The following is a 20,331-nucleotide window of genomic DNA, read 5'->3' on the forward strand; positions in this document are numbered from 1 at the left end:
ACTCAAAGGCTGAAATATTTCTGTGGGCTCTATCATGATACCACTCCAAATTCCAGAGCTTTCTGGCCAAGCAAACACTTGAACTAGAGTTGTGTTTGTGTTCTGTAGCAAATCTGGTTCATTTGTAGGAAGTTCCATCTGTAATGGAACACAGAATCCGCTTCTTGGGCTAGCTGCCTCACATTACCTCATTGTAGGTCTGGCTGTGCTTAAGGCTGGTCCCTGCAAATATGTCTATTAAAGTAAGTAGAAAATAAACCATTTATTTAAATAATTTTTATACTGATTTACATTTCTGGGGGGGAAATCTCTGTAGATTCTGCATAAAGCTTCAGATATGTTTATTTGAAAGTATAATCTTTATTTACCATATGAACTTATTTAAATCATTTCTCTACCTCTACACGGTTCTAAAAAATATCCAAGTGGTTTTACAGCCTATCTTAAAACATCAAATAGAACATGACAAAATGGAAAAAATATAAAATTTCAAAAGAAAATCAAATGCAATAAGATTCCCATTTAAAGCAGCATGATTAGCAGGTAAACAAAACATTCTCTTAACAAAAGAGTTACAAGCAGGCCTTTTTTTCAGCTGGAACTTGCTGGAACTCAGCTCCACCATCTCTCAGGTGAGCGCTGTTGCCATTCTAAGAGAACAAGGGAGGTCTTCATGGTGAGTTCCAGCACCTCTTTTTCTAGAAAAATAGCACTGGTTACAAGTAAGAATCAAATGCTAAAATGCAGTAAAAAAATCCACATATAAAGCATCATTGGCAACTAAATGAAATTTCTGAGACAATACTTTTCCACCATAGTAACATCTCCCAAAGGCATCCTTATTAATCTTTTACATATAAAACTCATTCCCACCAACCACACCCAGAGCACAGCTAATCTCCAGCCAACCATTTGTCACAAGGCCAACATCTGAGAACTATTTTCTTACTCTGTGTGAGTTTCTGCTGCATGCTGATTTTCAGAAAGGGGTGGAGCTCCCTTCCGCTTCTCCTTGGGTGGGGCAAACTTTGCTGTGGGTCTCAGGATGAGTTTGCACCTGCATGCTCATCACATGACGAGAGCAGTATCACATGATGCCTATCAACTGATGCATATGTATGTGAAGGGACCACCATCACAGCTCAAACAGATCAAAATAGGCAAAACTTTTGTATCCCTTTGGACCTTTAATTTATCTTTAATGGAGGCAGGTTGCATATTCAGGTGTGATACTCATCTGCTACCTTTGCCTCAGGCATCTTAAGTTATCAGTTTGCACACTATCATCATTCTGAGCAGTTCTCCTTTAGTGAATCTCAACCATCGTGCCGTTATGTTACTTCTCCCAATTCCCCATCAGGTGTAATCATGTGATGGGGCTCAAATTCACGTGGGAAGTCCTACTCAACATTGTGCAAACAGACTTCCTAGCTCAGGAGTAGCTAACCTGTGGCACCTCCAGATGTTGCTGGACTCCTACTCCCAACAGCCCCAACCAGCATGGGGAATGGTCAGGGATGGTGGGAGATGTGGTCCAGCAATATCTGGAGAGCCACATGTTTCCCACCCCAGAGCCAACTCCCATTAGCATTCTGGCCACAGTTGACTTGGCTACCAAACTCTGCCGTTTTTTGCCCAATGAAGGTCAGACAAAGACACCTGTTTTCCTTTGTCGAAGGCTTGGGGGCATGGGTTGTGGCACCGCATGGTGTTTCTTCCCTTCGGATGTACTGTGCCTCAGTGGGCGCCTAGCATGTGACATCTGGTCAGCCTGGTAACTGTCCCCGCCCCCCGCCCCCCCCCGCACAGGTTCTCTTTTGCAGGGATGAGGAACCACTTCCTTTGCAAGGGAGGATGCCTGCCTGCTTCTGCACTGGGCTGCGTACTGGGCTAACACACACAACCGACAGCCCCTTCCTCACTTTGTAAATGGACTAAGGAAATGTCCTTGATCTTTTTGTTTTCCAGACCCCTCTTCCAGACAACGAATCAGCCTTAGTGCCTGGCCACAGCCTAAAGCAGGTAAATATCAAACAGCCGTCTTGACAGGGACAAAGGAAGCACAGCCTAAAAGTGGGGGCGGTTACTCCCCCCCCCCAGGGCTAACAGGCTTGTGGTATGATGTGTGTCCTTTCACACAGGTCTGTGTATGTATTTCAGGGATGTGTGCAAGCATTTCTTCTTCTTCCTCCTCCTCTTCTTCTTCTTCTTCTTCTTCTTCTTCTTCTTCTTCTAGATTTCCACCCCACCTTTCTGAGGCTTATGCCACATTCATGGGAGCTTTTGCACACTAAAATCCCATTAGTACATGGTGGTGCAGCAAAAGCCTGAAAAGGTCTTTGCTGACAGTGGAAGCTGGCTGGTGGCAGAAGTATAAGAACCTCAAGGGGCAAGGTGTTACATGATGTAGGTGTAGCTGTAGAAAAGGCCTGTCTGTCCCATGGAATTTGAAGCTACAAATCTCTATTTGCATTTTTTTATATTTAAAAAAGTTCCTAGTCCTCATGATTGTGAAGATCAGTTTGCAGGTGTGCTGGATGATGCCTGGTGAAATCACAACTGCCAATTCCAGTTGCTGGAAAGCACAGGTGGTGATGAGCACAGGCTCTGGGGCTCGTCTTCTGCTCCCTGGCCTCCGACAGGCATCTAGTTGGCCTCTGTGAGAACAGGATGTTGGACGAGATGGGCCAGCAGGCTATTCTTATGTTCTTATGACTGTGAAATCAGAAAGCCCTTTCTTCAAGTCTCAGTTCTTGACAAGGATCTGCCACGTGTCCCTAGGCAAACCACTCAGACTCAGTCCTGCCCCCACTCTGTTCCCCCATATGAGGGAGGCTAACACTCACCTACTTCAGAAGGTGGTTGTGATTATTGAAACAAGGCCATGTTTGTGAAGTGCTGCGGGCAGTCAAAGGGGATATATAGAGATATAGACACACTAGGTATTTATTATTAATATTAAGGCTAATAATCTTATAGGGACTCCATGCCTCTCCTGTTCTATTTGGCAAGTACTTGAGAGGCCTGGTCGGAAGCCTGTGATCCATGTCTGGCTAAGAGCCAATCATCGTAGCCAAGATGCAAGTTGGAAGAAAATCAGATTTTAAAACCAAATTGACAGAGGAGTTTAAAACGAACCTGTTTCCATGTATTCTCCCTTCAAAATAATCAGCTTTTAAAAGGAAATTCTGTATTCAATGGAAACAAGAATGGGCCCATACTGATGATATCTTAGGACTGAACCTTTGAGCTTCTATGAAACAGTGAGTGGAAGGCTGAAAAGAACCAGAGACAAAAATATCTGACTTTGGAGGTCAAGTGTTTATAAATATGACACAATTGTTCATGTATATTTATTATTCTGCAAACGACAACTTGTTCAACTATGCATAACATCCCTTTCCTCTCCTCCCTGCTTTCCCCCAAACCCAAAATTAGTTTTGGGCTTTCCAGATACTGAGTATCTGGAGACTGAGCCAGAAGGTTCGTTATCCCAGTGCCTTTTGTGGGACCCTGAGCGGGGAAGCCTGGCTAGCCCTGTCTCTCATCTTCTGCTGCCAAGCAAATACATTCCCATTTATGCAAAGCTTTGACTCACAGGTTGCCTTGTGAATATAGTGTAATTGGTTTTAACTGGTTGCATTCAGTGTTTTTTATTGTTTTATCTGTCTTTTCAATATTTTTCTTACTCTTGAGTGCTTCCCCAAATGAAGCAAAGGCTGTAATCACCAGGGAGAGGGCCTTTTTAGTAGTGGCACCCCAGTAATGGAGCAGCCTTCCTAGGGAGGCTCACTGGCACCATCTTTGTGGTCTTTTCAGTGCCAGATGAAAGCCTTTCTGTTCACCCAGGCCTTTTAAATAACTATATGGCACAGGTCCCTCCATTTTAAAATTGGTGCTTTAACTTTGGTGGTTTTGGAAGTTTTGTCTTATTTTCTGTAAGCTACTGTGATTTCTTCCTATCCTATCCTATCCTATCCTACCCTATCCTATCCCACCTTCCTTCCAAAAAGTTGAAGGTGGCATCCATACTTCTCCTCCCCATTTCATCCTCACAACAACCCTGTGAGGTGGGTTAGGCTGAGAGACAGTGACTGACTCCAAGGTAACCCAGGGAGCTTCATGGCCAAGTGGGGATTTGAACCCTGGTCTTCCTGGTCCTTCTCCTGCACAGTAACCACTACGCCACATGTAGTCCTCAAGATTTTAACTTCAAGCCAGAGGCATACTTACTGGGTATTATTTATTGATACGGACTTTCCTAAAAAAATAATGATATTTTTCTCTATGCAACAGTAGCAGTAGCTACAATGTGGAAAAGTGAAAAAGTTCTCTCAAGACAAGAGTGGGTCCAAAAAATGATTGACTATGCTGAATTAGATAGCCTATCTGAAAAATTAAAAAACAAACCAAGGAAAGAATTATGGATTATGAAATTTATATTAATTCTCTATGTAAGGTGCAACTGATGGTATTCTCACTATGGTTTATTTTGTCCTTTTCGTTATGTGTTGAGCAAAAACAAACCAACCGCTTTGCCACACGGGTGCTCTATGTTGTGGAGCAGCGTAGAAATGCCATGAATAGGGGGCAGGGGACCTTTTCATGCCAAGGGCCACATTCCCTTCTGGGCAACCTTCCAAGGGCCACATGCCAGTGGTGCACAGAGCCAAAAGCAAAGTGGGCAGAGCAATTAATGTGATTCCCCCCCTTCATGCAATAGAGAGGTTCCCCACCCATGCTGCAGATAAATAGGTGCATAAATACTTGTATTTAATTGTTCCTGCATTTGTTTTGTTGTGTTTGAAATGGTCACATTTGCCATTCTGGAGCACTGGTTGGTGGAATGGCTGTTTGCTACAAATGTAGCAAGCAAGCAAGCTCTTGCCATATTCTTTCACAGGCTTCATCGAACAAAATTCAGAGAGCAGGGAGGCTCCTCTGTGCACATCTGGTCATCTTGTACCCGGACCTAATCCGCGATCACAAGCACCACCTCCGGCTTTACAGGTGTGCATATACCTGTCCCTCTTAGAAGGAGTCAGGGGCGGCTAGTGAGCTGCAGGGTCTGTGGGCATGCTGCTTCCTCTAGGGGCGGGGGGCTCTTGCGAGTGAACCAACTAGCTGCCCCTGAAATTTCCCCCAAAGTGAATTTCAAAGTGGGTGCACCACTGTGAGTGCTCCCCCACCCCCAGTAAATGGTAGTGACTCTGCGGCTGGGAAGCTATTGCTGCAGTTCTGCCTTCTACAGCAGAAGGTTGCAGCTTCTAAAAGGATCAGTTAACAAGAGGCAAGAAATACCTTTCTCTGCCTGAGACCTCTCTGCCAGTCAGAGTAGACAACACTGTGCTGGCTGGACCAACCTAACATCCCTATTCATCCTGTACTGAAAGCCCAGCTGGTCCTGGGATAGGAAACTTGGCCTTTCAGATATTGTTGGACCACAACTCTGGTCATCCCTAACCATTGATCATGCTGGCTGGGGTTGATGGGAGTTGGAGTCCGACAACATCTGGAGGCCTGCAGGTTCTCCATCCCTGAGTTAGTCGAGCAACCCATTCCCAGAGTGACCAGCTTTGGGGAAACCATAAATAGGACGTGATGGCAATAGTTACAGGTAGGTAAGGAAGGCATTCTGCCTCTGAACTTGAAGGCTATACATGACTAAATTGCCACTGGAAGGACCCCCCCCCATGAATTGCCCTTAAAGACAGTGGCCAATGCCGCATCTTATGGCAATGAGTTCCAGAAATTAACTATGTCTTGTCTTGTCCCAGACAACCAAAAGATGAAACCCCCAAAACCAAGGAAAGGGGGAGGGGAGCAGAGGGGAGATCTAGAGCTTTAAAACTGGAAATCCAATCTGAAGTTCAGAACTTGCTCATCTAGCTCTGCTGCAGATTGTGGGAATTCTTCCCATGAACTCTCCACTCTTTGATGTCTCCCTTCCAGGCAGTGCTGTTCTGGGAAGGAGCTGGTGGATGCACTGCTCAGCGCAGAGTTTTCTGTACAGACGCGCAGTCAGGCCCTTGGACTCTGCCAGGTGCTGGTGGACGAAGGAGTCTTGGCTCATGGTGAGACAACCAGAGGAAAGAAACGGGGGGGCATGACAGTCTCAGGATCCCGCTGCTCGTTAGGCACTGCTCACGGTGCTACCTAACCAAGCCGGTCCACCTCAGAGCACTTTTGTTTTTTGCCCTGCTGTTTCCCCCAGCAAAACCCAATCTGAACTGCTGAATTGATGCAAACAGCAGTTTGGGTTTTCTGCAGATTGCTCTTTGCTCCGATTCAGCAGAAGAGAACAGGTTTCCACAGGGAAAGCCTTGGGGGGCACCGAATTTTGGCATTGCACAGGGCACTGCTGATATTTGAGACCCCAAGGTCTGCCACTGGAGAAGGGGGCTGGATTGGGTGCTCTCCAAGGACCCCTCACCCTTTGGTTCTTGTGTGCCCACTGGGCTTACCCAGCAGCTGTAATGCCACTTTGCACTCCTTCGCTGTCCAGATAGCTGCCTGTCACAGGGAGAAAGGGAAAGCTATAAGAGGTGACGCAACTGGGAACAGATATGCTGGCAGGGGGCTCTTCACATCTTCTGTTGGCTTCTTCTAAGGGCAGGGAAGCTGTGACCTTCCAGTAGCTGATGACTACAGCTCCCATCAGCCCCAGCCAACATAGCCAGCAATCAGGGGTGATGGGAGGTGTCGTCCAATAGTTCCCGGAGGACCACAGGTTCCCTCCCCATCCCCTTGTGCTCTCTTATTCTCATCCTGCTTTCACCCGCCTTCCCTGTGCAGTGCGGCAGGAGAGCTATTTCCAGGACCGCGACACCCAGTTCTTCCGCTTCGTGGCCCTGGAGCCAAGCGCTGAAGACCGGGGTGGGGAGGAGCTCCTCGAGGCACTGGCGTTGCTCACCCAACTGGGCCCTACCGCCTTGCTCACCACCATCTTGCACAAACCGTGAGTGTGAGGACTGAGCAATAGTGTGGCAGGCAGGGAGGAAATGTGGAAGGTTTAAGGCTTTGCTGCTGATAGAACAGCAAAGCCATTTCTGTTTATTAGTGGATTTATGCAGGTGGATAGATGATAGATAGAAAGAAATGTATATATTGTTTCCTTGATTATTTCATTCATTCGCTTTATTTAAATCCTGCCTTTCTAGGACTCATTCACACTTTTGCTTGACCTGTATTTTGATGCTGTTCTTTGCTGATTAATTCCCCTGGGTCTGAGAGCTTTTCTCACTGTTCGCAGTTATGCTTTACAAAAATCTGATATTACGTCCTGAATTGACGCAGGGTTAAGGAAAATCTCTCTTTGGATTTTATGCACATCTGATAAGATCTGATTCAGCAAGTGATTGGCCCCTGTGAGAACAGGATCCTGGATTACATAGCCCACTGGCCTGTTCTAGCAGGCTCTTCCTAACTTTAAAAGTGAATTTCTCGCCCTCATGATTGTAGCCAAGCTACCTGGCGTCTGGCCCTCGTGCCAGAGGATATGATGGAGGTTAAGGACGTCCAGTTGCTGCATTGGTAGTTTGCTCTCTTCCTTGTCCTTCCCCATGATCAGAAGAAGCAAGGAGGTTTATGCCATGAATTTACATCCTTTGCTCTGATGGAGTCAGGGTAATGAGGATGCGGTGGTGGTGAGTGCTGTAAAGTGACAGGAGAACCTGACATATGTGTGCCTTACCTGTACACTCTCCTCCAGCCCTGGCCAGCGCACAGATGAGGAGCTTGCACTGATCTTTGAGGAGCTGCTGCACATCAAAGCTGTCGCCCATCTCTCCAGTTCTGTAAGTAACGGTCAGATTCTGCCTCATTTGGCCCATCTTTAATTTGAATGCCATGAGTAATGGATGGCTAGGAATGGAAACCAATGGGATGGCCAAACAAATCCCACCCACCCCCACCCATGAGCTATTCCATTTGATAGGATGAACCTATCTAGCAGATTTGTCCTATTTCCACCTGGTTGCTTCCTTTCATTTGCCAGTCACTTCACACCTGCCCACCTGCTGCCTGAGCCCGCGTCAGACTGGATCCATCTCCTATACAGATGTAGGGGGTGAAAACACATGCACGTTAGGAGGGGAGGGTGTTTGCTGTTACACTAGATTTAAAGAATTTATGATGCTACTTTTAGAATTGGCACCTGTCAAGTTTTCTAAATATTTCAGTTTGCTTATTTTCTCTGCTCACATACTTCCAACACACACACACACACACACACACACACACACACAGAGCCATTGCATCAAGAGTCCCTTTTTCTTCAGTTCTGAACTCAGTATGCTTGAGTGACTTAATGGACTGTATTTGATGGGTGAATCAGAGGAGGGGAGCTGTGTCAATTTGAACACGCAAAGCAGTCTAAGCACAGTCCAGAAATCAAAAACGAAAGAATGGCAGCTGGCTGTTAAGTCCACAAATAAGATTAGGTGGTGAGCAGTTCACCACCACCAGGGGCATCTGGTAACCAGAACTTTGTCATCCAGCATTATCAGCAAAATTTGACAAATATAGCACCGTATGTTGATGTTAAGAAATATGTATCACTACATTTTTGTTGTTGACTATAATTTAGTACACATAAATGAGCTTCTAGGTGGACTTCTCTTTAAGAACCACCAAGATTACAGAGGAGTATAGCTATTGACTAGTATGAATAGTATGTAGGAATCAGAACTGTGCTGACCCACGCGTGGATGTTTCCTCCCTAGAAGCCTTTATGCACGTGTACCTTCCATGAACTTGCTTCCTGCTTGGCCAACCAGTGGCGGAGCTTCATGCTCTGGCATTGGGGGTGGAGAGCAGGCGGGGGCGTGGCTGGCGTGCATCCTGGGGGCATGGCACACTGTCTGCGGAGGCATGGCGCCCAGCATGGGTGGGGGGAGCAGCCGCAATGGCATCCCACCAGGATCACGCTGCCGGGGGTGGTGCACTCCCCCCGCCCCCCTCTTCTTCTGCCAGTGTGGCCAACACCTTTAATCACCAAAGTTATGTTCTGCCTCAGCTGTTTGTGCAAGTGGTTTTCTAGGGCAAGCTCATTGCTTGTCTCCCTCCTGCCACAGGTGAAGAGGGAACTGGCTGCTGCCCTGCTGTTCGAATCCCATGCAAAGGCTGGAACTGTGTGTGAGTAACTGGCCGGCAATGGTTTAGTCACTTTCAGCCTAGCTCTTCTCTTGACTTCCTGCAAGCATTCCCATAGCTCAGTCTGAGGGCCATGTCTCATCTCAGCGACCTTCTTGGGGCCACATGGCAGGGGTGGGTGGTGCCCGAGGCAAAAGTGGTCAGAGCAAGGAATGTCAAATTTACCTTTGTGCAAAGAGCAATTTTCTACACACACACTTTTCTCCCTTCCACCCAGCTATCAACGTGTATCATCAGTGTTGAAGGACACATTTCAACCAGGCAAACACTATCAAGGAGCAGTATCTTGCAGCCACTATAAGTTGGCTTGTTTATTTATTTCACAATATTTATACACTTCTTGATTGTAGTTAAACCTCAGCACAGTTTACAAAAAAGAGCAAAACAATAAAATTATCAGTGAAAAGCAACAATTTAAAACCTCCAAAAAATAATTAAAACCAACGATAAGCTAAATACCAGATTAAGATATGTCAGCATTCTACCTGTCTTGATAGGCTTGCCTGTCAAGGCACTGAAAAAGAGTCCAGTGAAGGCTCCTGCCTGCTGTCATTAGGCAGGGAGTTCAAAATTGGGATGCTGCCACACTAAGGCATCAATTCCTTACAAATGTGGATTGAGTATTAATTATGTGGCACTTGTAACAGTACCAGTTCTGTAGATGGAAGCAGTCGGGTGGGTGTTCAGGGGGGTAAGATGATCGCATAGGTAAACTGGTCCAAGCTGTTAAGGGCTTTATATAGTAATAATAGTGGGACGCGGGTGGCGCTGTGGGTAAAACCTCAGCGCCTAGGACTTGCCGATCGTCAGGTCGGTGGTTCGAATCCCCGCGGCGGGGTGCACTCCCGTTGCTCGGTCCCAGCGCCTGCCAACCTAGCAGTTCGAAAGCACCCCCGGGTGCAAGTAGATAAATAGGGACCGCTTACTAGCGGGAAGGTAAACGGCGTTTCTGTGTGCTGCGCTGGCTCGCCAGATGCAGCTTGTCATGCTGGCCACGTGACCCGGAAGTGTCTTTGGACAGCGCTGGCCCCCGGCCTCTTAAGTGAGATGGGCGCACAACCCTAGAGTAGAACACGACTGGCCCGTACGGGCAGGGGTACCTTTACCTTTTTTATAGTAATAATAACACTTTGAACTTGGCCTGGTAGCAAATCAGCAACCAGGGCAGGTCTCTGAGCAGAGGTTTTATATCCAGATCAGGCGCAAGGAAAGAAGAGTGCATTGCAGTAGTCTTTGGAATGGGGATGGGTCTTGTGTGTTGTTGCTGTGCCATCATCCCAGTGACTTTTGAGAGGGTCAAATGTGACACACAGCAATCTTCTACCCTGTGCAATTCAGAAGGAAAACTTCCTATTTATCCTCATTTCCAATTCCCTGTGGCAGCTCTTTTGAAGGCTCCCTTGAGAACCTGTTCTTCTTGCTTTGCCCACTTGTTCCTGTGCCCCCCACCCCACCCTAGTCCAAGCTGATCATTTCCTCCTTTGCCTCTAACATGTTGCCTGTGCTTCTTTCCCTGCCCTGCTGTGACCGCCAGATGTTTCAGACTATAATTCCCATTGGCTCCAGTCAGCATGGCCATTCTGGCTGGGGCAGATAGGAGTTGTAGTCCCAAACACATTGGGGAAGGCTGGTCTGTGCCCTTGGGCACTCATTTTGCATGTGTCTCAAAGCATAAGTCCCATAGCACTGATGCGAAGGATTTTCCCCCTCCAGTGTTCAGCCAAGGGGACAAGGGCACCTCCTGGTACATCATCTGGAAGGGATCAGTCAACGTTGTCACACATGACAAGGTTTGTATGTTTAATCTCTGGAAAGGGTCAGCTTGGGGTTAAGTTCGGTGTGTGTAGGAAATTTTATATCCACATCTGGACTAAGAGAAATCTATTTACGTAGATGTTTCTTGTCATATATTGATGCTTTTAGATCAGATTACATTTATATACAATATAACACTTGTTTGTCCCAAAGTTTCACGGTAGTATGAACACCTTGCTTGTCATATTTAATATGCTGATCCGGCTCTCCCTCTGGTGTTCTTTTGAAAAATAACTCAGTCAGTCAACATACCTTTGGGGGAGGACTGTGATTCATATATCTACATATATACAAACATAATTTTATTTCATCATCATCATAGACTTTTATTGCGCTAATCATAGGCCATGGCATCATTCAGAAAAATACAAAAGGAAAAACAGCAATAACCATAAAATCATCAGGCACTACACATACAGTATAAACCACGTTCACAACTACCATGATTATTTGTTGCATAAAATGGAATAGCAGAAGATTCTCTAGTAAAATGTGCCAAATTAAATATCCGAATCCCCTTTGCAGTTGACTGCTATTTTATCTAGTTCCTTCCTCCTGATCTTCTTAGCTGCCAATGCAGAAAGGGCTACTTTACAAGTTACAAAGTCACATAATTTTATTTGTATGTCACCTTTCCATGGTTGAAACCATTCTCAAGGCAGCTTGAAACATGGAGAAAAATATGTCATCACAAACATATCAAAAATGATCATAAACAACAAATAAAACATCCAAAAGTACACAGCCAAGTAGAAATGAATTCCACATAAAAAATATCAGTAACAGCAACAATCCCCACCCCCACCCCACTCCCCAAACCCCCAAACAATGCCCAGCCTATGAGTCAGCAGCCTCAGGTTTAGCAAGAGTGCAGGTGTTGCCCCCAAAAAGTCCCGAGTTGAGTCTGGAAAGGACACCTGCATGAAACCCTGAAGAGCCCCTGCCCACCAGGAGTGGCTGCCCTGAGATGTAGATGCTTTGCCAGTCAGAGAACAAAAATAAGCCTATTGTGAGGGGTGGTGGTGACAGCAGCGAGGGGAGGGAAAATAAAGGAGAATTGGTGAGTGGCCTTGGTATTCAGTTGCCCTCAGCAGGGTCCCCCGTATTTGCCATGGAAATGTCTCTTGGAGCAGTAATGGACGTGGGGCACTCACTTTTCAGGGCTTAGTATCCACTCTGCACGAGGGTGATGACTTTGGGCAGCTGGCGCTGGTGAATGATGCCCCCCGTGCAGCCACCATCATCCTCCGTGAAGACAGCTGCCACTTTCTGCGTGTGGACAAACGGGACTTCAATCGCATCCTCAAGGTAGGCCAGGAGTTGGGTCACACATGGAGGCTGGGGTCCTTCCATTCTCTGACAGTTTTCAGTGCTCAGTAGTTTGCCCTGGGAAGGAATTTTGTCTCAAATGTAAGGAATTTGAGGGCATTAAGGGATCAGGAGGCAGCAATAAACGAAGTTACCAGCGGTTTCTCCAGGACTTCTGCCACACCTCTGTGCCTGAATGTTCTCCTTTCCTCTGTACACTAAGCTCCTTGCTTTGAAGTCCCTCCATCCCACCTGCAAAGCCTGGTTGTTTATTATCCTGTGCTTTCCAGAAGCAGCCTTGCTTTCCCTTAGGCACCTGAGCAGGGGTCCATTGTGAAGGGCAGGTTGCAAATGACCAGTCACTCTGTTTCACCTGGGCTTTTGCCCATTCCTGGCTGGTCTTCCTCCGCATGCTTCCATTTTATCAGTGTAATGCAAAATGTATGCATATAGGAATAGTCTGCAAAGCCTTCTTTTAATTGTGTCCAGCTGTGAAGCAAGCTGACTCCCCCTATTCATTCACCCAGACTGAAAAATAAGCTTCAGATATTATTTACTTACACGAGGTCTTGCATTGGTTCTCAGCTACAGCAGCAGTAAAAACTATGCAGGCAAAATACTTACCGTATTTTTTGCTCTATAAGACTCACTTTTTCCCTCCTAAAAAGTAAGGGGAAATGTGTTTGCGTCTTATGGTGCGAATGCAGGCTGCGCAGCTATCCCAGAAGCCAGAACAGCAAGAGGGATTGCTGCTTTCACTGTGCAGCAATCCCTCTTGCTGTTCTGGCTTCTGAGATTCAGAATTTTTTTTTTCTTTTTTTCCTCCTCCAAAAACTAGGTGTGTCTTGTGGTCTGGTGCGTCTTATAGAGCGAAAAATACGGTATATTTACAGTAAAAACAGCTTCAGACGCATGCCTTTTACTGGAACAAGCAGAGGGCATGTCTGCCCTCATGACTTGATGAAGGAAGAGAGAGGAGGAAAGAGGAAATTCTGTATGTTCCTTGTCCCCCAGGAGAGGAGGGGAAAATAACATCACACAGAGCCCCCTCTACCCATTACATTTCCATGGTCTGAGCCTTTGCCTATCAGCAATACAGCCCTGTGGTTATTTGCCCCTCAACTTACTAACTAGCAAGAATATGCATTGTTGGATTTGACTGCAATCTCTCACAGCAGATATAGCATAGAACTAGAATCCTAGGCCTCTTTCCCTGCTTTACACCATTATGAAATTAGTTGTGTGGCAGAGTGAGCAGACTGGGCTGAGCTGCACGAGGCTAGTATCTTGATGTGATACCCAACATGGAATTCAGAAGTGTACAACTCACTGATTTTCTGCCCTAAAGGAGGCCCATTAGGATAGCATCTGAGGATGTCATTGGCCTAGGGCCAGTGGCTGTTATTCAGCTCCAGTGTAGACGTGCCTGAAGCATGGTAATGCAACCCAGTTCACTAGCTTATGCTTTCCTGTCTAGGATGTTGAAGCCAACACTCTGCGGCTGAAGGAACATGGGAAGGTGGTGCTTGTTCTGGAGAAGAATTTGCAAGGCAGCAGCTCCAGTCACCTTCCTGGGACTCCAGGGAGCAGTAGGTACTGCGGTCTGGCCCCCTTCGCTTCCGTGCTCCCTCCTAGAGGCAGAAGTAGCTTCTGTCTGATGCACCCACAAGCTCTTTCTGCTTGTTTTTCTTGCCTTCCCCACAAAACAGGGCTGGGTGTACCTCCTGCTCTTGGAAGTGCTTTGCAGGCAGCTGCAGAAGCAGCTCATCCCAACTGCCATGGTGCTTTTTCTAGAGGATCTTAATGTAGCATTGCTGTTGGATTCCACATGAAATAGAATCAGAGAGAACATTTGGAGTTTTCCTGATGCCAAAACATTGGGGCTCCCCACTCCCCCCACAGGAAGATGTATTTAAATTTCCGTCTGCTTCTGTAAGATCCACTGGGCAAGTATGGTAGTTGTCGATAGTGTAGTTCTTCTGCATGCTTCTTTGCTCATGTGCAACCTGAAGACTACAAAATATACGATACTGTACAACTGTGGGCACAAAATATGGACAGGAGATCATCACTCATTGTTTGTGTGGCAATTCTAGACTACAAAACCTATTATGTAATGTGTTTGTGAGAAAAATATTCATATGCCAAACCTGGGTTGTTGTTTCCCCCCAAAATCAGCTAATGATATGGGAAGGGGGGGCATTTACTGCTTAGGTGCATCGCTTGCTTCTGGTTTCCACCTCATTGTCATGCTATCTGAGAAGTTCATGCTTTCCTCTCCTGTTCAGGTACTCAGTGATGTCTGGGACCCCTGAAAAAATACTTGATTATCTGCTGGAAACCATGCGTCCAGACTCTACGCTCTCTGACCCCATAGGTAAGTCGAGAACCCTTAAAGAGAAGGGTTAGTTAATACACTGGAGAAAACCCCATGCCAGTCCTTGGTTCATGGGCCACTTTAGAGCTAAGAACTGGGGAAAGAACTTTGAACAGAGGGGCATCTACACAGGCACATTCCTTTGTATTTGTGGAGTTGTCGTCTCCCTTGAAGTGTACAGGGCAATGTGTGTACACTGGAAGAATGCGCATGGGACTATTTGTCAGGTTACAGGAGTTTAAATGCAGATCATCTAGGAGATCATCTAGCCCTTGTAATAATGTTTCACCATGCTTCTCTGCCATCTCTGTAGACACCTTCCTTGGAGATTTCCTTCTGACACATAATGTGTTCATGCCAACACCACAGCTGTGCAGAGCTCTGCTCCAACAATATCCTTTGTGGTTTGTTTCTCTGCTGGATCCTACAGCCCTAGTCACCAAGCAGTTCTGTTTGGAAGGCTACTTTAGAGGCCTAGTTTGGTGGGCTGCTGGCAAGCTGTTCCCTGTGCATGCCTGCCTTGCCTCTGGGATGCTAAATAGCAGTGTTGGGGAGGAGACTTTGGGGACCAGATTTGGCCCAGGGTCTGCTAGCTGCTCATCCTTGCACTAGAGAGATCCCAGATGTATGCTCCATACATCTCTAGTGTCCCAAGTTAAGAATGAAAGTGGCTTCGTCTGAACAGCATACATTTTAATCAGGGCTGTAAATTCTAGTTGATTAATTGGCTAGGTTAACCAATTAATAAACTTTAGTTTGACTAAAAGGGCATCTCAGATTAAGGGAGCAAAAGTTGTAAATCATGACTAACTTGCCTCATTGATTTAAGCTTTAAGCAGCAGCTGGGTTTAGCTGCCATTTTTAGGACTCCGACCAGAGGGACTTAGCCTAAGACCCCCTAAAACCTAGAGCCAGGCCTGGTCCACCTTGCATATGGCTGTGTTTCTGTGTCTCCTTGACTACTGTTCACCTTTCATTCGGAGCCGTCGGAGGGCACCGAACAGGACAAAGCTGCCTACATCCTGGGCAAAAGGCAGAAGATCCTGTGGCTGGTGAACCAGTGGGTGTTGCTCTATGGGCGCCTGCTGCAGGCAGAATCCAGCTCTGTGGCCTTTTTGCAGGTAACAGGATGGGTGCAGGGAGCAGTGCTATAGGTGCAACACAAAGAGAGGATGAGAGGATAAAAGTCAACTTGGGTTGGTGGGAAGCTGTTGCTTGCTTGGCATGAGATTGCATCTGCAGGAGGCTGGTCTGCTCCTTCTTGCTCTGTAGCAACCAGCCTGGCTGCTTCTGCTCATCTGCTCTGGCTGTTCTCTTGCAGAGCCTGTCTGAGTGTGCAGCCCAGGATGCTCGTCTGGCTCCCCTGCTTAGGGAACAGATGCAGGATCGCCGGAGGAACCGAGTGTGAGTCTTCTACTCTGCCCCAGTTTGTGTTTGCGAGGATCTGGGTATGTGCGGGGAAGATGAGGCAAAAAAGAATGGCAAAATACCTGGTTTCCTCAGGGCAAGTCTTAATGTCTGTAATGTGATTTGATATGTTATGATATGTGTATCAAAATACACATGTGGATGATTGCAGGGTTACCTTATTTCCTGATTTAGGAAGCATATTAGAGCAGCCTTCAGATGTGCAGCTACTCAGTCAATCAGACCAAAGTTGGTCTGTAAGAGCTCTTCTTACCTGGTAGGTGCTCACCCCATCAGGTGATTGATGGTGGTTTCGGAAGACTCTGTGATGACACGAACACATCTGAAGGGAACTCTGACCTTCTGAGAGGCTCAGTTCTGCAGACCCTTTGCCCTTCCATCTCGGTGTGGGGAGAGGTCTACTAATCACAACGATGGCTATGTTTGACCTCCAGTACAACTCAGTGCCAGTCTCTGGGAACAAGAAGCAGGAGAGAGGCGTATTGTGTTCGAGTCCTGCTTGTGGGCTTCTCAGCAGCATCTGTGTGGCCACTTTGAGAACTGGAGGCTGGACTAGATGAGCCTTTGGTCTGACTCAGCAGGTGTCTTTTGTTCTGAGAGGTGAAGGGGAGAAGCAAGGTCACATAAAATATGGACAAAATGTGTTCCTTAACCCCCACCCCACCCCCCGGTCATTCCTTCTCTACACTAGGTGAGTTATTTTAAATGGGTGGGGGAGGTCTGCTGTTTGGTTGCACCTGGGGGGCCTCAATATCTTACTGGTTTCTTTCATTGCTGTAACTGAGCGGTTGTTGCTTTGCTACAGAGTCTGTTTCTCGCACTTCCTGCAAATGCAGTCTGCAAGAGCTGAGCCAACATGAATAGCTGTTGAGATCTGATAATATTCCCTCTTTGTTTTTTTAAAAAAATATTTTTATTCGATTTTACATTTAACGTTTGCATTCACATGTTCAAATAGGATTCTCTGAATCCCTAGACTTCCCTCCCCCCTCATGGGTTCCATAGTTATTCTTTTCCAACAGCATCACATAATGTTCTCCATATTTCCTTAAAACTCAGCTGTTACCATAGTTCTTGTTACATTGCAAATGTTTTTAAAATCCTGCCAATGTTTTTAATTGTTTACAGTGTTATTTTTGAATGTTGAATGTGCTTCGGTTTGAGTGCGTTCAAGTTGCGCTCCGTGGCAACCCGGAAGTAACGGAGTGCGTTACTTCCGGGTTTCGCCACTCGCGACCTGTGCACGCGCAGACACGCCATCGTGCCATCGTGCCGTCACGTCTTGCATTCTGTTTGGGATGTGAATGGGGCTCTGGAACGGATCCCGTTCGCAACCCAAGGTACCACTGTATTTGTCATCAACCATACCCCTAAATATTTTACATTTTTTAAATTAACAGTTCTGTTTTTTGTTGTAAATCTTTTTTGTATTGTTCTGTCACATTTTTTACCAACATTTTCATTTTGTTTTTATTTAACTTAAAACCTGCTACTTGGCCAAACTCAGAAATTCTATCTAAGACCCTTGGTATACTTACCATCAGGTCTTCTACTGTTATCACAAGGTCATCCGCAAATGCTTTCAGTTTATATGCTTTGCACCCAGCTGTCATTATACCTTTTATTCCTTCATCTGAATCTCGCCAGGTGAAGGGTCATACATCTCGCCAGGGTTTCCAAACCTAGAATAAACAGTAATGGTGACGGGGTCCCTCTTTCCTCTTTGGACAGGTTAGAAAATGGCAGCAACTGTGCATCTCCGAAGCTTCAGGTAAAGTCCTTTGCCAGAGAATCAACAGTTCTTCGCTAAAGGGAGCTGCAGTTGCAAACAACGCACAGCAGACAAACATGCTTAATTATTTTCATTTGAAAAGGCGGCTCCCTCCCCTCCCCTAATTTGAAATATTTTTGTCAGAAATAAAGCAGAACTCAAGTTAGGCGACACTCAAGAAAAGACAGTGGACAGACAAGAGTCATGTTATTCCATTCCATGGCACCAGGGGCAGGAGCAGAGGAATTATCCAAAACTCTCCTCTTTTCCATTTTAGGCAACTTGCCTGGTTATGTATTTCTCAAAATAATGAGGTCTAGAAATGTGAAAATAAAATCTAGGATGGAGCCATCTCATTTCCCCAGCAGAATAAAAAGGAAGATCCAAAAATTCACAGCCTTGCCTGTCAGATGGATTCTGGTCTCTATGTAGCCATCAAATAGGGCCTGTTTGCTTCACCCTCAAGGTTTGGGCTAGCTCCGTAGTTGGTAGGCATGTGCCACACCCAAGGAGTGACAGTTCGTCACATCTCTGAGTTTGTGTTTGAGGCAAGCACAGATAACCCCAAAGTTCTTCACCAAGGCATCTCGCCAAGACGGAGAGGGCAGAGACCTCTGGCTGTTCTGTGGCTGGAATGGAGCCTCCTGTACAAAGGCAAGCGCCACATCCCATGTGCTGCCCACTTTTGATTCTGCCCCCTTCACCAGGGGAATGTGCCCCTCCCTTCAAGCATTGCTCATTCAGGGCAAGCGACTCTCTGACAGAAAAAGATTTCCTACTCTCCAGGTTATTGCTGGTAGGTTTTAGCCTTATTTACAGGCCTGGGCCTGAAGATGCCTCTGGGTGGAAGAGAATCCCATTGCACCTTCATGCATCCTTCTGTCTTTCCGTCATCCCCAGGTGCAAAGTGCAGTGGACTGGTTTGCCAGCCAGGAGGAACCCTTTCTGAACAGCAGCTATACTATCCGAGCCCAGGACAAAGGTAATTTAGCGTTGCTTCCTCGCTCACTCGGTCGCTCGCCAAGCCAGCCTGCCCTTTGCTTTGCCCTTTCGCCTGGACAATTCTCAGAATGCCAGGATGCCCCAGCCAACATGGGAGGTACGTATATCCAGCCCCCAAGGTGGCTACAGTAACATGGCTGGAGAGTTCCAATTGGCTGGATTTATTTTATTTTTATTTATTAAGTTTATATTCATATGTCCACATAGGTGATGCAGTCCTGCTATAATTGGCATTACTGATGATTGAACTTGAAAGCTTCTGTGAGCAAAGTGTACAAAGCTTTAGCTCCTGCATTAAAGCTGCTGTCCCCTCCTTTTCCGTCTCTTTCCCCGCTTCTCCTATATAGTCCCATATGACATATACAGGCCAGACTACTCCTGCCTCACGACGGTGCTTCGGGTGAATGCTTCAGTCCAGGAAGTGCTCACATCCCTGGCAGACTGTCCTGGTTGGAGCAAAGAATGGGTCCTGGTCAAGATCAATTCCGTGGGAGGTGAGTGAGCCTCTCATGATTCCCTCTGAGAACATACATGGTCTCTGGTGGCAGCCCAGTATTGCATGGTGATGCAGGTGATATGGATCCACTTGCAGCCCCCACAATGTGCATGATTTCAGCAGCCCTTTCTCAAGGATGAAACAGACGTAAACTGTTTTGCAGCACTGGGAAAGAATTCTGTGATGGGAGGATGAGCTGCTTGTGCGTAAAGCTTAGTCCCTCAGAGTTTGGCTTGGTTAACAAAGCTCTGTCTATAGCGGAGCCCCTTGAACATGACTCCCTCAATCGCTGGCAGAATCCGACAGTGGGCGTTTACGGAAACGCTTCCAACATAGAAGCTCCTTAACGGAAACGCGTCTTCGGGATTCTCGGCGCGACAGTTTCCGGCGAGGGGTGGGTGTCCCTATAGGAGGTTCTGAAACTTCCCCACTGTTTTCACTGGAAGTCTCTCTGAGCCATCCCTCCGAGTCACTTTCCCTTGGAGCTCCTTCTCTCCCCCTGCTGGTTCCCTCCTCTGCTGCCGAGTCTCTCCTAACCTCCGTGAGCCCTTCCACCACCTGCCCTCCTGATGGCAGTTCCCTGACATCCACCTCCCCTCCAGGGCTCCCTTCACCCCCTCCCGCCTCTTCCTCCACGGGCGGTGAGGGTGCGAAACCCCGGAAAGAACCTCTCTCATCCTCCGAAGACTCGAACACTTCCCTCCACCGGTTGCCGTCCCTTGTCCCCGGGTACTCCTCCTCCTCGGAGTCTACTCCTTCTTCCAGCTCCGATTCTGGGAACCCTTCGAACTCTTCTTCCTCGTCGGTGGTGCCAAAGTGTTCCCTCCGGAACCTCGTTACAGACTGAGGTTTCCTTGGGAACCGTTGATGAAACGTTTCTATTAAAACCTCATCATTGACTTCCTCTACAGTTACCCAGGTGTTTTCTGACTCTGGTTCCCCTTCCCAAGCCACCAAATACTCCACCTGGTTACCCTTCCA

At 46.8% G+C, this 20,331-nt stretch overlaps 1 protein-coding gene across 4 annotated transcripts in view; it reads left to right on the top strand.

The window, feature by feature from the left end:
• Positions 1 to 20,331, top strand: part of RAPGEF3 (Rap guanine nucleotide exchange factor 3) — a 51,811-nt gene that overhangs the window by 19,831 nt on the left and 11,649 nt on the right. For 2 of the 4 annotated variants that reach the window (XM_079967820.1, XM_079967822.1), the window contains 16 exons: positions 1,969 to 2,022; positions 4,904 to 5,010; positions 5,953 to 6,074; positions 6,796 to 6,958; positions 7,712 to 7,796; positions 9,075 to 9,135; positions 10,867 to 10,943; positions 12,130 to 12,276; positions 13,754 to 13,869; positions 14,565 to 14,653; positions 14,967 to 15,045; positions 15,624 to 15,774; positions 15,975 to 16,057; positions 17,813 to 17,852; positions 18,753 to 18,834; positions 19,202 to 19,348. In XM_079967820.1, coding sequence (XP_079823946.1) covers positions 1,969 to 2,022; positions 4,904 to 5,010; positions 5,953 to 6,074; positions 6,796 to 6,958; positions 7,712 to 7,796; positions 9,075 to 9,135; positions 10,867 to 10,943; positions 12,130 to 12,276; positions 13,754 to 13,869; positions 14,565 to 14,653; positions 14,967 to 15,045; positions 15,624 to 15,774; positions 15,975 to 16,057; positions 17,813 to 17,852; positions 18,753 to 18,834; positions 19,202 to 19,348 — 1,603 coding nt within the window. Of the gene's footprint in view, positions 1 to 595; positions 677 to 1,968; positions 2,023 to 4,903; positions 5,011 to 5,952; positions 6,075 to 6,795; positions 6,959 to 7,711; positions 7,797 to 9,074; positions 9,136 to 10,866; positions 10,944 to 12,129; positions 12,277 to 13,753; positions 13,870 to 14,564; positions 14,654 to 14,966; positions 15,046 to 15,623; positions 15,775 to 15,974; positions 16,058 to 17,812; positions 17,853 to 18,752; positions 18,835 to 19,201; positions 19,349 to 20,331 lie in introns of all 4 variants that reach the window. The other 2 variants (XM_079967819.1, XM_079967821.1) reach the window with 2 other exon arrangements.

This window comes from Podarcis cretensis (assembly GCF_951804945.1).
Source record: "Podarcis cretensis genome assembly, chromosome: 2".
NCBI lineage: Eukaryota > Metazoa > Chordata > Lepidosauria > Squamata > Lacertidae > Podarcis > Podarcis cretensis.